This window comes from Agrilus planipennis, unplaced genomic scaffold (genome assembly GCF_000699045.2).
Source record: "Agrilus planipennis isolate EAB-ADULT unplaced genomic scaffold, Apla_2.0 scaffold26, whole genome shotgun sequence".
NCBI lineage: Eukaryota > Metazoa > Arthropoda > Insecta > Coleoptera > Buprestidae > Agrilus > Agrilus planipennis.
Genome location: NW_020439469.1, coordinates 503,356 through 519,408, shown reverse-complemented (window position 1 = coordinate 519,408; position 16,053 = coordinate 503,356). Strand labels below are relative to the sequence as shown.

The 16,053-nt window shown below is 31.8% G+C and overlaps 1 protein-coding gene across 8 annotated transcripts in view; it reads right to left on the bottom strand.

Annotated features, from left to right (window-relative positions):
- The window catches only part of LOC108740205 (protein diaphanous), a 56,747-nt gene that overhangs the window by 548 nt on the left and 40,146 nt on the right, over positions 1 to 16,053 (bottom strand). For 5 of the 8 annotated variants that reach the window (XM_025979115.1, XM_018474435.2, XM_018474486.1 and 2 more), the window contains 18 exons: positions 12,192 to 12,371; positions 11,016 to 11,326; positions 10,621 to 10,792; positions 10,402 to 10,560; positions 10,237 to 10,345; positions 9,938 to 10,175; positions 9,747 to 9,874; positions 8,473 to 9,011; positions 7,676 to 7,821; positions 7,288 to 7,474; positions 7,050 to 7,226; positions 6,649 to 6,801; positions 6,473 to 6,591; positions 6,199 to 6,334; positions 5,080 to 5,244; positions 4,649 to 4,812; positions 4,491 to 4,567; positions 985 to 1,054 (listed from right to left, as the gene is read on the bottom strand). In XM_025979115.1, coding sequence (XP_025834900.1) covers positions 985 to 1,054; positions 4,491 to 4,567; positions 4,649 to 4,812; positions 5,080 to 5,244; positions 6,199 to 6,334; positions 6,473 to 6,591; positions 6,649 to 6,801; positions 7,050 to 7,226; positions 7,288 to 7,474; positions 7,676 to 7,821; positions 8,473 to 9,011; positions 9,747 to 9,874; positions 9,938 to 10,175; positions 10,237 to 10,345; positions 10,402 to 10,560; positions 10,621 to 10,792; positions 11,016 to 11,326; positions 12,192 to 12,371 — 3,230 coding nt within the window. Of the gene's footprint in view, positions 1 to 984; positions 1,055 to 4,285; positions 4,343 to 4,490; positions 4,568 to 4,648; positions 4,813 to 5,079; positions 5,245 to 6,198; positions 6,335 to 6,472; positions 6,592 to 6,648; positions 6,802 to 7,049; positions 7,227 to 7,287; positions 7,475 to 7,675; positions 7,822 to 8,472; positions 9,012 to 9,746; positions 9,875 to 9,937; positions 10,176 to 10,236; positions 10,346 to 10,401; positions 10,561 to 10,620; positions 10,793 to 11,015; positions 11,327 to 12,191; positions 12,372 to 13,889; positions 13,938 to 16,053 lie in introns of those variants that run through there. The other 3 variants (XR_001938299.2, XM_018474463.1, XM_018474443.2) reach the window with 3 other exon arrangements.

Below are 16,053 nucleotides of genomic sequence, written 5' to 3'. Positions count from 1 at the left end.
ACCTGTTATAATGATAACATTAGTTCGCTGTAATCGAGTCTCTACATTTTTAGCAACATGTACAACTTCATAAGTGCAAATTTCAAAACTAGTTTTATCATGAAATTTTTAATTTCAATTTTTAAGACATGAAATACAACATAAACGTTGAAATTTTACTAAAAAAGTATATATGCAATTCATTTTAAACGGGCTCTATACCAAGTATAATAAACGTATAGATGATGGGACCGTCAATTGGAAAGAATAAAATGGGTGGGATCATTGGGTCGTAGATGATCTTGTTGAATATGTTAATTGCGTATATATATATATATATATGAGGACCAACGTACGGTTTTGACCGCTCTACTTCCATTAAATACTTTTTTAGTGTTTTACAAAGTTATTCCAATTCCGTTCACTCATTTTTGAATGAGCAGAAGCGCGAATATAATGATGAAAATTCAAAAATCACTTTCAAACAATAATTTACTTTGTTAGAGTACGTTAGGACAGCGTTGATTAGGGTTCTTAAATTTTCGATTTTCCACCTCCCCCATCTGCGCCTCCTCGCTTCCTACCCACCTAAAAACAATTGTTTATGGTTCTATATACCCTACTCCCTTCCGGTGAACGGTCTCATCATCTAGGCATGTAGACGTAATTCGGAATCTCATGAGCCTCATCCTTGGACTGAGTAATGACAAAACTAGGCCCGTTTATCGATTTATACTTCTTAAAAGCATTTTACAGTTTATCCCTGGCTGTCTAGCGACGCATATGGTTGGGTTAATAATTATAGTTTGAATGTAATAAGGTAGTACATTTCACGGCTCATGAGATTCTGAAATACCTATAAATCCTTTAACCGAAAATATATCTTTTTTGGAGGAAAAATGACAAATTAAAACGTTTCATTAAATTTTGTAAGGATCTTTACTATAGTATATTTAGCAGCTACAGCATTTACTTATCATTGTTTTTAGAAAGCAAAATACTCACCCTGTTAGCTCACGCCCTGCTATTAGCCCTGTTCTTGACCTCGATCTTACTAACTGTGCTCGCCTTTCAGCTGTGCAAAAAAGGATGCATTAATACACACATTTAATTGTAATTAACGGTACTGTACAAAATATTTACAACTATTTCTGTATTCATTTTAAATGTAGTGCAATATTATTTACAGTTGTCGATATTATACGTAAAACATTTGAAATGAATAGCACATACATTAATACACGACATTTTAACTTTTACTTAACTAATTAAAAAATATTTTAGCCAGTTTTACAAAATAAAAAATTGATTGCCACGTGCAGAAGGCCAATAAAATTGGATGTGCTTTACAAATAAATTTGGTGTGGTTGTAGTTTAAAAAAAAGATATAGCTTTTGTAGGCATACACGTATAAAGAATGGTGCTTTATAAATACTTTGAAAATTGGTGGATATAACGGAAGATAAGAAAAAAATTAAATATTACGCAGTGCAAAAAGCCATTTTGTAAAACTTCTGTATCACGGCTTTTTGGAAAACAACTATTCTTTCTTGGAAATGACTTGAAATGGTCCAAATATTTAAAACATATATGAGGGAGGGGGAGAACTTTTACAAGCCATAACCTAATCTACCCTGTTTAATTAAGGTTATGTAAGTTTTTGTTGTCAGGTTAGATGGAGGTAGAACTTCTTCCTTCTGATGGGGGTTTCCCTATCTCATATTATAGGTGAAACTCCAAATGCAGTATTTGTTGCAGTACTTTTTCGACAAGTTCTGACCATTTATATACAAATAAAAATTGTGTAAAATATCTTGCCCTTGACTTTTTCATGTAAGTTTTTCATAATTGCACCACCTTAAGTCATTTCTAAGAAAGAAAAGTAAGTATTCGAAAAGGCTTCCATACGGAAGTTTTCTCGCCATTTTAACGAATACAGTGTTGTATAAAAACATTCATCTATTGATTAAATAACGAATTCCCATTTCAATCAACTATATCCCGATTTTGCAATTTAGTTATAATAGTGCTATCAAGATTTATGATTATATTTTTGGCTTAATTGATTACAGAAGTATTTTTGCTAATGAATTCTTGAAAAAATCGGCAATCGGAAAGGCATCAATTATGAAACTAGAACTGATAACATTTTAAAAACAAGGCATAGTTGGGAAGAAATACAAAAATTTAACAAATTTGTGTATAGTTTGAATGCTTTTAGATCTATAATCCGTACACGCTTATTTATTATCTTCCAACTTCTTTCTCAATGTGTCAATCCTCCATCTAGATATTCCGAGACAAAAATACGATACTTAAGGCTTTCAAAAATTGGCACTAATGATAATTTCTAGTTATGGCAGCATATCGCCATCTAATGTTACCTACTGCTAACTGTAGTACCTTCTTAATGTCAGACAAGGGTTTTACTATTGTATCTACTTGACTAATTGAACCGCTTATATATGTGAAAGGCTTCTAAACCAAATTAATTAGAATTGCTATTGCTCAGTCAGTAATTCATCGAAACTACCTAGTATAGTATACCAGTATAACAGTATACCTCATCAGCACGTAAGACTATCTATCGCATGCTAATGAGACTATATTCATTCACCCCAAGTGCTTTGATATAAAACATTCTAGTTATTAAGTTTAATGTTGCTTCAATTAACTATTTTATATGCTCAAACACAAAAACAACATAAATGGCACTTTTTAAAATTATTAGCTAAGGCTTATTTATTTTTAATTTTCATGTTAAAATATTGTTGAGTTATGCAAAGCTTGTCTTTTAAAATATTTTAATTCTCTCTGATATTTTTATCTGTAGGGAGTTTACAAAAATATATATGGTGATAGCTGGTCAAATACAAGGCTCCCTAAATTTCAAGTCTTGACAAATATCTGTTAATGAATAATGGAAAAAATATATATAATATAGAATTTTTCTTATTGCAAAAATTATTAAAACTAATACACGCTTTATTACTAAAAATATAGTGAAGTCTATCGATAATTAAAAACTGTTAACTTAAAATTTAATATAAAAACATCGCAGAAATCTGGATGATTCTGAAAGAGACTACCGAGATCCCTAGATGGAATGAATTGAACTATAAATGATCGGAAGATGGTTAAAATAAAGTCTAAAGTTCAACGAGACTTTTTTACCACTTGGTGACATGAGATAGATCATCATTGTAAGGAACATAAAGCAATCTTCGCTTAGTTGTGATGAGAATGGTATGTAAAAGGTAGACTTGCGTCGTTAGGGAACATGGAGATCGTCTTTCTTGTTGTTGATCATTATCGAACTCCCTAAGCAGGTGGAACTGGTATGCGATCCACAGTTCGATCAGATTCAAGGTACCATACCACTGAGGAGATATAAGCACACAGACTAACTATTAGAGCACCTTGAATACACCGTCAGAACAATACTTTAGGCTTTGGACACTATGTGGCTACTTCCTCTTTACAGGTTAATCTCAGTAGTCTCCATTCATGGCTGGCGTTTGATAAAAAAAAAATAGCTTTCGAGCAAGAACTTAAAAAAACTAATTTTAAAAATAGTCTACAATGGGGTTGTATTTACTTAATTTATACTTTTTTCTATAATTTAAACCACAGACCATTATAAAATTTTTCCTAAACAACAAAATACCATAACGTCAATGGTATGCGCTTCGGAAAAGAAAAGGTTAGAAGCGTTGAAAATGTGGTGTTACAGGCAAATGATGAGGATACAGTGGATAGAAAAAGTTAGAAGAGAGGAAGTATTAGAAAGAGTAGGAAAACGCAAAACAGCGCTTGGAAGTCAATAAGAAATAAATGAGATAGGTTGGTAGAACACCTTCTCAAGGGCTAGTCAGAGACACTAGAAGTAGAAACAGAAGCTAAGAGAAGTGGAGGTAGACCTAGATTAGATTACTGTTCACAAATAGTTAAGGATGTAGGAAGTCTAGTTTTAGGGAGATGCGAAGATTATTTCAGGATAAGAAACAGTGGAGGTGCGTGTCCAACTAGTCTTAGGACTGACTATCTTATGATAATAATGATGAATAAAATATCGTTCAATTGAGTAATCGATGTCTCACTTAAAAAGTAATATTTCTGCATATTTCAATTATGAATTTAAGTCCTACCAGCTATCACTCTGTATTATATACAAAATCAAAAGAGACATGCATTCTATATATTCATAATAATGTATTAATCCTGTGTCAACATTAAACGAAAACCAATCATGTTAATTTTATATCACAGACTGTTAATAGACCACCGAAACACACACAGGACTTACTTTAACGTCATATCGTGTTCATAGCATTCTTACCAGCTAATGACTCCCAGAAGCATTCTTGAATGCAAAACAATACAATACAATTATTCATAATGCTTATCAAATTTCCATTACAATAAATAAATTCAAATCGACACAACAATCGAAAACTATCGAATCAATTCTTGTTATTGTAGAAATGATGTTAAAAAGCATGCATACTTACCACCTGCAGGCCGAGGACCTCGTTTTCGTTTCTGTTCTCTGCTAAAAGCGCTACCCGTTTGTAGAGCTTCCAGTAAACTGTAAAAAGCAAAAAAAAATGTAAATTGATGAATTATAAAAATGAATATTTAGAAAAGATACATAATGTTTATGTCATACCTATCCATTACGCCCTCTTGTGTTTCTGACGGGTTCATGTCGATGAGCGCCTTCTTTCTAGCCGCACGTTCTTGTTTCTCTTTTTCTGCCTTTTCTCTCGCCAATTTAGCTTTTCTGTTCTTCTCTAATATTTCCCGTTCACGCTCATTATCCTTTTTCGCTTCCTATAAGCAAATAATGCTCAATTACTGGGAAAGTATGAATTAGAGATTCTATTAAACGATATTTAATTTATATTCGTAAAAGAAGGCATTGCCACAAAAATATTTCAATTAAATATCGAATAATATCGTTTTACCATATACTGCCATAACTTGACATGAAAGTACTACTGTGAAAGCTTACTTCTTATACGGGAAAAAAATAAAACTTTTAATTTCAAATTGTAGTCTGAAAACCATATCTAATCAACTAAAACTTTGAATACTTACTATGAAACTATCTTTAAATGTTTTCAAATCCGTAAAGAATTCTTCCAAAACGTACTTTTGTTTATCAAAAGCGTAATATTCTGCCAACTCGTTATACAGCTCATCCATCTTCTTGAACATTTTTTGCATAACCAGGCACTGCTCTCGGGCTTCTTTTGCAAACGACTTCATTTTATTAAGAAAAATTCGTGCATTTCATTTCATTAATAATAATAAACTAAATAATAGAATTACCTATTTGAAAAACAAAATACCGCCAAAAATTTTTGCTGAAGAATAAAGGAAAATTAATGTCGAGTTATAAAATATCAATAACAAAAAATGAATTTTAAAAACAGAAATTAATTACAATCTCACGATAAAAGAAAATAATAGTTTAGATAACACGTTTATGATTTTCGAATTCATTAATAAAATAATAGGTATATTTCTGTAAAAAGCATATCTGAAAACTTGCATTGTTTGAATCTAAATTGTAAATATAGCAATTAAAGTACAAGTTATTACTATACGCGGTAAACTACAAAGCATTGTGAAGCAGCGGCTAAACATTTTTTTTAATTTAAACATGAGTTTCGTTTTATAAAATTAGTTGATATCCATCGATAAGAATATATGAATCACTTATCATAAGAGCCCCCACTTAACAATAACAAATTTAAAATTCCCATTTCGTACATACAGGATCGCAGTGTTATAAGTAATCAGTATGTGTTAATACATCAAACACTCGATAGTGTGAGTCGAAAAACAACGATTGTTTGCGTTATCAAATTGTTCGCGTTCATGAATGTTATATATATGTAATAAACAATTGTAATAAATAAAGTACACGTACATACAAATACAGAACACTAATAGCTGTTCATTAAAAGACCGAAAAACAATAATAAAATATCATTTTCTCCAAAGTAATTAGAAATTTTTGTTTGCTCTGAGAAGTTCTTATTTTTTGCAAAATGACTTTTTCTCATCACCTTTTAGTCCTACTTTTTTTTTCGTCCCTAAGAAACTACCAAATTTATCGAGTATTTACAGCAATAGCTCAATAGCAATGGTAAATTATCGATTTTTAAGGTCAATCAATGCCCTTTCTATATTAGAAAATAAAAAGGATACGCCCATTATTTCGGAAAACTTATCCTGGTCATCCTGCGGTAACTTGTTATTTTGCAAATCAGTTTCCAAATTTTTGATGCTGGAATCCATCTGCTTTAGAGTTTTTTGTATTGCATCCAAGGAAACACGACTGGCTCTAAATAAAATATACATACCAATCTATTGAAAGTTGGCGCGTTACAGTTATATTATAAATTACCGATTAACGTTAAAAGATAATTTAAAAAAATGAATAGTTATGTGAAACAAAAGTATTAAAAATTGATGAACTTACTTATCTATATGAGGCATTTCATCATAGAACTCTAATAGTTCAGGGAATTTCTTTTCCACAGTCTCAACGATGTAATGAAGCAAAGTTTGTTTATTTTCAAGATCTTTTGTACTTGTAAGCTACAAATAAAAATTGTTAGAAAACATGACAAAATTGGCAGAAACATACCACTCTACTTTTGTTAAAAAGCTGATTTCAAATCCAAACGCTGGTCCATTTTTGCTCGCCGAATTCATGTAATTGCCTAACAGCAAAATCAATTCAAGGATTTTAGCAAACTTCTTGCTTTTCTTTACTTCTTCGCATGCTGCAGTTCCAGCAACGATATCCTATTTTAAAACATTTTTTTTAAAGTACTTTATATAAAACTTCTTGGAAATATTTTTAGTTTTTCTTTTGATCATTCAAAAAATCTTTTTCTTCGATCAGATTTAAAGAATGTATTTCTATTGAGCAAATAAATGTTTTTTAAATATTTCTATTTACTTTTTTAAGTTTGTGATTAAAATTTCTTGTTTCAGATATGTAAAATAAAATACCGAATATTTCACAAACTCACATATTACATATTTCTTACCGGTTTACAATCGTTGACCATTTCCGTAAAATGTTCCTTAAAACTGAGTGATTTCAGTCGTGGTAACAGTCTTTTAATTTCGGAAATCTTTATACAAAATTGTTCAGCTTCCGTAAGATCTTTGTACGAATCTTTAAATTGTGCTAATTTATTCAATTGGTCGGCTGGAGGTAAATACTATAATTTAAATAAAAAAATAAAACTTTCGAAACAATCAATATAACATCAATCTTTATACCTGAATTAGTTGTTCTAGAACATTTCCAATTAAAATTGAACCGTCACAACGCAATAAGCACTTCTTAATATCATCAAATGACATGTGCTTCAGAGACCCATTCAACAAAATTAATATATTTTGAGCTGTTTTACCATCCAAAACTTTCAGTTCTTTGACTTTCTTTAAGGTACCATAAGTATTACTGCTTTAATAAAAAAAAAACATTTATAAGATGTTAAGTAAAATTATCACATATCTGATTTTATCATTAAAGAAAAAATATAATCTGATATGTTCATTGTTTCTTAATTTTAATTCAATATTTTCTCTTCTACATTCAATTCCTTTTTTTCTTCTATAATATAAATTCGTGAAATTACCTCTCTCTAGTTTTCATTTTTTTTACCTGTCTAGCGCGTCACCTTCGACTTTTTTGGGTGGCGGCTTCGAACTGAATTTCTGAGCTAATCCCTCTAAAATATCTGGAGAAGCTAGTTTCTCTTCTTGTACTTTTACCCAAAACGATTTTTCGGACAGTTTTTGAGGAATAATCTAAAAGAAAAATACTTAATGCAAGGCTGCTATTGCCAAATTTGGGAAAATAGGATACGAAGGTAGAGAGACCATAATATTTATAAGGCAAATGTAATACAAGGTAAAAAATGACAGAGTAGAAGACTGTTAATCAACAGAACGAGAAAAGAGAGGCCTGTTCCAGTTTACGACATTGATCTGTATATAATTGCGTTGATTAGGCCTTCATAAGTGGTGAGCGGAACACATGCCCACTTAGTTAAATGCATTGTGGTATGTTGGGGTGTCTTAGTTACATTTTTTTCATTTTTCATTAAAACAGACACCATTAAACTCAATTAACACTTATTAGCTAACATGGAAGCAACTTCAGCATGTTTGTACATGATATTATATGAAAACATAATTGTCTAAAAATCAAATAGAAACCTTCCGTTTAGTTTAAACGAACAAAACGAAACTCAAAATGTCACATTTCAAAACAAACGACATGCCCGATACATTTTAAAAAATATAGATTATTTCTTAAAAATGACCAAAGATATCTCAAAATGTTCTCATAACTAAAACTTGCCCTGAAAAGCAGGCACGCTGACAACTGCAAGTCAAAAGTCTTTTTGTGATTGTTATAAAGTTGCAATATTTTTATTTTCCATTTAAGCAACTTACCGCTTTCCAATTTGCCCTTTTGAGAGGCCCACTGACCTCCCACTTCTTCTTGGGTTTCAACCCATGAGGCAATACGTTAGGATTGGCCATTCCTACTAAAGGGATCATTCCTGGCATAGGTGGAGGCGGGCCCATGCCAGGAGGTGGTGGTGGAGGCGCTCCACCCATACCCGGAAGAGGAGGCGGTGGAGGTCCCATTCCCGGCATTGGAGGTGGAGGAGGTCCAACCATTCCCGGCATTGGGGGAGGGGGAGGTCCTCCCACGTTGGGTAGAGGAGGAGGTGGAGGTCCTCCACTCATATTTGGCAATGGTGGCGGAGGTGGTGCTCCACCCATACCCGGCAATGGAGGTGGAGGAGGTGCTGAACCTATTGCTTTTGATGTGTTATTAACACAATCGGGATCCAGTTTGCCATTTGATGTAGCACGTCCTTCTAGTATATCAATTCTGGCCAGGGCTTCGGTTTTAGCAGCTAATGCTTCTTCCAATCTTTTTTGAAGGTCTCCGTAGTTATTTTTTTCTATTTCAGTTGTTCTTTCTATAAAATTACAGTCCAATAAAGAATAAAGATTTGTTAAATATGTTATTAATATATTTTTAGGAGTAGTAATCCTTTGTCTTCGTTTATTTTATAGATCTTGTGTTTTTAAGTAAACATAAATATTTTCTTAGTAACTAAATTTAAAGAATTACAGATGAGATGTTTCTACTTGTATCTGAACATTATCAAACTTTTTTTTCTATTAGGTACTGTATTTTATTAGGATATTACTATGTTTTTAGATTTAACTATCAGTCGTTTGAAATGTTAGTGAATTTTGTAATATTACATGATGACATATAAATGACTCATCCAATGTGATCATTTTTACTAAAAAACTATCACAACTCACTCAAATTAATTCTTAGAATATGCACGCCTAGCCATAATTTGCCATTTTTGAATTTTTAATGAATTATTTAAATTATTTGGTATTTGTTATTTAAAAGAATATGAGATTCGTACAGGCGGCGATTATAATAGTTAAATATTTCCTATTCTTATTAAAAACCACTAACTTCATTCATAGCCAATGAATAGGCGTAGTGGATTGGAAAATAGTAAACTTAGTATGAATCATGTTACATATTATAAATCACCAGATGTTAATTTTCACTTTTTGTATATGTTTGCATCTCACTTTATAAAAATGTTAGCCTAACGTTGTATGTGTACCCCTGATAATGACGCCATGTGCAAACGCATCCGCATTATGCATAGTTGCATGCTTACCCGTTAATCCTTCAAGCAGAGGTTGTATATCAAAAGCAATAGGCCTTTTTGTGAAATCAGGATCAATACCCGACTTATGAAGAACAATTTGTGTTACTAACTCTTCAATAAGTTTATAATACGCTGTCCTAGAATGTAAAAGTTCATAAATATTTACAGAGTTTTTACAGCATGTAAAATTAAAAAAATACCTAACATAATAGTCGTCCCTAATAAACATTAAATGTTGTAAAATACTAAGAAAATATGGTTCAGCAGGCGTATCTAAAATCATGTTCCTTAGCACCACAAAACAGTCATTGATATCATCCATATCAATTTTGACATTATCAAATCTTGATTGCAGTTCATCTGCATCTTCTTCTTTATGATTCTCGAAACACTCTAATTGTTTAAGGATGTCTTCGCTGGCTTCTCTCTTCAGGGTTTCTAACAAATCAAATGATTTTATAATTTAATACGAAACAACTGCATTTTAACATTTACCCACCTAATTTTTCGTACAATCCACATCTAACTATTTCGTTCCTTAAATGTACACGATATTCAAAAACTTCAGTCTGTGATAACAGTGCATTGATAAATTGAAGACACACGCACTACAATAACATTTTATAATATTTTACTGTTGAAGTTATTCTTATGGTATTATTACCCATAAATCTTCGTTTTTTGAATTCGTTATGCCATCAACAAGTGGCTTAAACCTTTCGATATTTCGTTCTTCAGCAACCTTTGTGATGGCCGATAGAACTTTGTCGGTCCCAACAATTTTTAAATCGTCATTCGATAAAAAGCATAGGGCAGCTAATAACTGAAATTACATTAAGTACTTAATACATAATACCATTTCATTTATGAATAATATCGTTACCTGTAGCGCGTGGATTGTAACTGTTGGTTTTTTAAAATCTATACAAGATGCTATAATTTCGTGGCCACTGTCATGTTTTAAAAATTCGCGAATACCTTCTGTATTATTTATAAACTTGTATATACATTTTAAACATTCTGCTTGTATCTTTTCGAATCTCTCATCTTTGTTACTAAAATTATAGTAACAATTTAGATAAGTTCCAAAAAGTTTGTTAGGATTTGTAGAATTTAAAGAAGTATTACTATTACAGAGGAGTTAAAGAAAGTCTTATATAAAATAGAAGCGGTATTAAAGAATGAAAATAAATTTAAAAAATATATAGATAAATACAGCAAACAAACAATAACACTAACAATTGCGTTTTCTATAACCTTAATCTTTAATTTTCTTACCATTTTGTGGCTAAATTCAAAATGTTAAAGACTGTAAGTAGACCTTTTGTTCCAAACTCATGTACCCAACTTAATGTATTATTGGTCAGTGCTATCCTCAATGATTCCACACAGCTGAGGATTTTTCCCGGATTTAACGTATCAGTTCGGGAATAATTTTCTATATAATTAATATATTGTTGCGGTGTATCGAATTTGCTCTCTTTAACTTGATTTGCACCTTTACATCGCATTAGTAACATTTTTTTCTTGTATTCCATCGTTGAATCTCTTAACGGTTTCTTTTTCTCTTCGTTTAAATTCATGTCATTCTATAACAATGAGTATCTCACTGTCAGTACCGCAATATTTGCTAATTTTATTAAAATATATTTTTTTAAATCCAATATTGTGTTCATTAACATCAATGCTAAGTGAATGCGTTGCCATAATTAAAAGCAATTTATTAAAATCGAAACAGAATAAAGCTCGACGTACTTTAATAATTCGATTTTCATTGATAATAACTGTTAAAGTTTCTAAAGTCTTTAAGAACCATCTAGTGATAAGTAGTTTTATGTTAATAAAATTAAAATAAATACAACTATCTTTTCCACGCATAGGACTTTAAATAAGTTAGCACATATCATTATCCCATACCTATATCTGATCAGTATTCCAGAATATTTGAATGGTAATATCTAGAGGCATTGTAGAGTGCATCTCATGATAGCGTAAGAACGTAGACATTGTAAAAAGTACCTCAGTTAACGATCCGTCAATGATAGAGAACAGATGCCACTTTGGCAGCTGTGTTTTCTTATCGCCTTTCGTTACCGCAAACAATAACTGACGAAATTCATATATCTATTCGTGACCTTCGCAACAGCTGATACGTAGACAGGACAATTGCACGTAATGATAAGTAAAAATTACTGCTATTACCACAAAATACAAAAATATAGTGGTCACATGTGAATGGTGCAAAGGGAATGCACTGGTGGCATCACGCATCATTACCGGAACAGCTGGGACTTTAAGTAAGGTCATGACCTTCATGTCTATATATGCATATCACTGAGTGGTGCGAAGTGGCTCATTCTATTTCTTTTTCATGTACGTTCTTCTCCCTTAATTTTCCGGAATACTGATCAGACATAGTGTGTCTATTAATGAAATATATATAAAAACACTGACCAGCATTTCTTCAAACTTTGCATTCGTCTGTTTATCATCCATTTCGTTTATTTGTTGTTCTAATGCTTGTTCGTCTGGGTCTCCAAGGTCTGTTTCGGAATTTGGCCTTGAACTGGCTAAGGATCCCGGTTTGTTGACGAGGGTACTTTTTTTCGAACCCCCTTTGAACCATGATTCCAACTGCAACAAATTGAACCATATTTTAAAGGGTTACTAAACTCAAAGGAACTACAGTTAAGTGAATAAATAAAACTATACAGGAAATGCCTTTTAAATACACATGAGGTTAAAAATCAGAATAAAACAGAAAAAATATTAATTGAGAATAGATTAATTAATAATATTCATTTTCTCCCCAATCAATATTATTGAATTAAAATTATGATCTGGAAATATTTGTATAAATGGTATTTATTAATTGTAAAGTTCCAACATTTCGCTCAATGGCTTTGAGTTTCCTCAGGGAATTTTACGAGTCAGGTTAATTATAAGTTCAATCTTCTTCCAAGTAATATGCATTCAACATTTCTTCTTTTTAATTTTTCTTGGTCCTTTTTAAAAACAATAATATTAAAACCTAACACTTTAAAATTAATTAATTAAAACAGTCGATTATCTAGAAGTAACCACATTTTGATTAATTCAAAACCGTTTAAGTTTACAATTAATATCAAATCATTTACCCGAATAGTTCGAGATTAAAATTTTAATTCAATATTGTAATTAATGTACTTAAAACCACAAAGAAAATTTTATTAAACATTTTAGAAACACTCTGGCAATGGCAATCAACAAGGGAAAAAAGAAATTTGTATCAAATTTGATATATATTTTTTATTTTGCAATCGCTGCTGCAGAAATATAGGAAAAATTATACAAACATAATTTTAGGGTACTAATTTAAGGAAAATACGGAACGTACCCTTAAAAAATATTTAATTTTATCTTAAAGGGAATAAAGACTGGATGAACATAAAAAAAGCATTTTTTCAAATTCAAAAAAGGGCTCCTGAAATTCGATCTTTTCGAAAAGTTGGTAAAATATTTTTCAAAATCAAAATCACACATGTCAGCTTTATTTCTGTCCTTTCATAGACATTTTAGTGAAGAAACAAGTTTTAAAATTGTATACTTAGTTTTGATTGTCTACTTTGGATATCCTTTAGGGCACAAAAACCATAATCTACAATTTCAAATTTTACTTTCTTAGTCATTTTATGTTAAAGGCCTTTCATTTTGTGGTCTCAATTATAAAAAAACTGTTAACTGGTATTAAGATAATGTAAGGCGATTTTAAATAAATGACAAAAATAGAGAACTGTTAGCAAACATAAGATTTTATGAATCGTCAAAAATTTACGTTGTCGGCAAGTATTTATTTTTCAACAAAGTTATAACCCAAAACACACAAACTACAAAAATTGCTTCCAAGATCTAAAATATATTATAACAATTATGTATGAAGACTTGATTTAATAATAATATTTTATTGTAATACTGAAACGGCAATTGAAGTACTTGTTAACTAAATATTTAACGTATTCTATGAGAATCGTGTGACCCTTTTTTATAACAATCCGGGACTAAACTGAAAAAATTATCAACAGGCAAATCATTTTTTTTATATGCAGCTTTAAATTTTAATAAAAAAACTTGAAATTTGTAGAATTTGAGAAAGGCAAAGCGATAAAAACTTACAGTGGCCATATTTTCCTTCAAGGGCATACACATTGTCTGTGCAACATCTGCTCATTTACTAAGCTGTACTAAATTAAATTTAGAGTAAAAGTGGGTCCAATAAAAAGTACTAAAAATATTGCATTTTGACGCGAATTGAGTCAAAATCATAAAAATAGTTATTACATGGAGTAGGCGACCTTTAACAAGAACTGCTTACCTTTTAAAAAAAATTAGGTGCAAACGTAACTGCAATATAAATACGTATAGCTCACTCAACAAACAAATTACTTTACAATTCAATTACTATATTGAGAGCAACTCGTTATATACCGTATGCGAAAGTGCGAATCTTAGTTTCGAAATATAATATGCCGCTACCATCAATAGCAGTACGGACACCTAAAGGTGGCTTCCCACGGCCCGTATTAACACAGACCTGACTTCGCATCGCGGACAGGAATGGGTAAGCGCGGATCGCGAGTAAGCTCTTTCCACGATCTATATGAGCCTGTCTTCATGAGTTTGAAGCTAGGTTCAGTATAGAAAATAAAATAGAATAGCAGTTGCTGTTGCAGCTTATGTTTTGTTGGTTCATATTTACTCAGCAAGAGAAAGATAAACAAAAGACAGTGGTGAATGTCATGATTAAGTAAAATCCTATTAAGGTAAAGTTTTATTTACTAAATCTTGAGTAAAGTACAAGCAATACATATTTCCGTGCACGCCTTCATGTGTTACCGTCGATATTTATTCCTTTTAACGATTTCACGAAAGTTTAAGAAAAATAAATATTTTTCTTGAGTACGGAAATAACATACTGTTGACGCATGTGTTTTTTTGAATTACAGATAACAATAAATGCTAACCGATTGCGACAGTTCGAACCATGCCGCGCCTTTCAAACTACCGACTCGCGACGGATCGGATGCACCAATACGGGTTTTCCCGGGCCACTTCAGGCAGCACCTTTCCCACGTGTTGGCGCGTTACCGACGCGGCCCGACCTGCAAAATAATGGGCCGTGAGAAGCCACCTTAATCTTCTTTTATTTCGACTTCTTTGATGCAAAAGGAACGGAATACATTATCATATTATACATCATAATAGTTATACATATATGACAGTTCTTTATACAAAATGAATTCGGGAGATAACGTAACTATTCGATTAGTTTCGATAATGTTCAACAGTCACACCGCGCGGTATGTTTCCTATGTCAAAAACATCATCACTAAATGTTGGAAGTTGTGTTCTCCAATGATCTGTTCTTTGCGATTCTCCAAATCACGCTTTCGCATACAGTATATATTGTACAATTAGTGAACTAGTAATTTTACTGTGTTTTCATTTAAGTTAGGTACTCATAAAAGGTACAATACCTACATGTGCTGACTGAGCAGACTATCCATTCACCGTAATACCAACATTTAACGTAAAACATTAATCAATTGATGAAAAAGTAAGTTTTAAGAACTTTATTTAAAAATTATGTATTCTACCACTTGTACCTATTGCTTAAAATAAACATGAAAGTTGGACAATAGGTCGCTTTTGCAAATAGGATTTTTATAAATTCAGCACCTAGGGGGCAAAAAGCATTTTTACAAATCCTTTGAAAACTCTCAACCGGCCACTAATAACATCTTTTAAAACATACGAAGGGGGCGGTGGAAAATAAAAGGTTAGAAGCGTTTGAATGATGGGGATACAGTGGATAGAGAAGCTTAGAAATGAAGAGGCATAAGAAAGAATAGGAAAACGGAGGACTCTATGGAAGTTAATAAAAAATAGGCGAGATAGGCTGAGAGGACACCTCCTCAAGCATGAAGGTCTAGTCAGAGACATATTAGAAGCATAAACAGGAGTTAAGAGGAGTAGAGGTTAGAGCTAGATTAGATTACTGCTCGCAAATAGTTAAGGACGTGGGATGCTCCAGTTTTAGAAAAATGCGAAGATTTGCTAAGGATAGGAAAGAGTGGAGGTGCGTGTCCAGCCAATCTTAGGACTGACGACCTTATGATGATGATGATTTGTTAACAGTTTCTTGGACCTATTTCTAGTAATTTTTGAGAAAAATTACGATTTTAGCTGATTTAGCACGAATTACCGTATCTTTTTTGTTATATGTTATTCAGAGCCGGGAATATCGAAACCTACTTTTGACAAAATTGAAAGATGAATA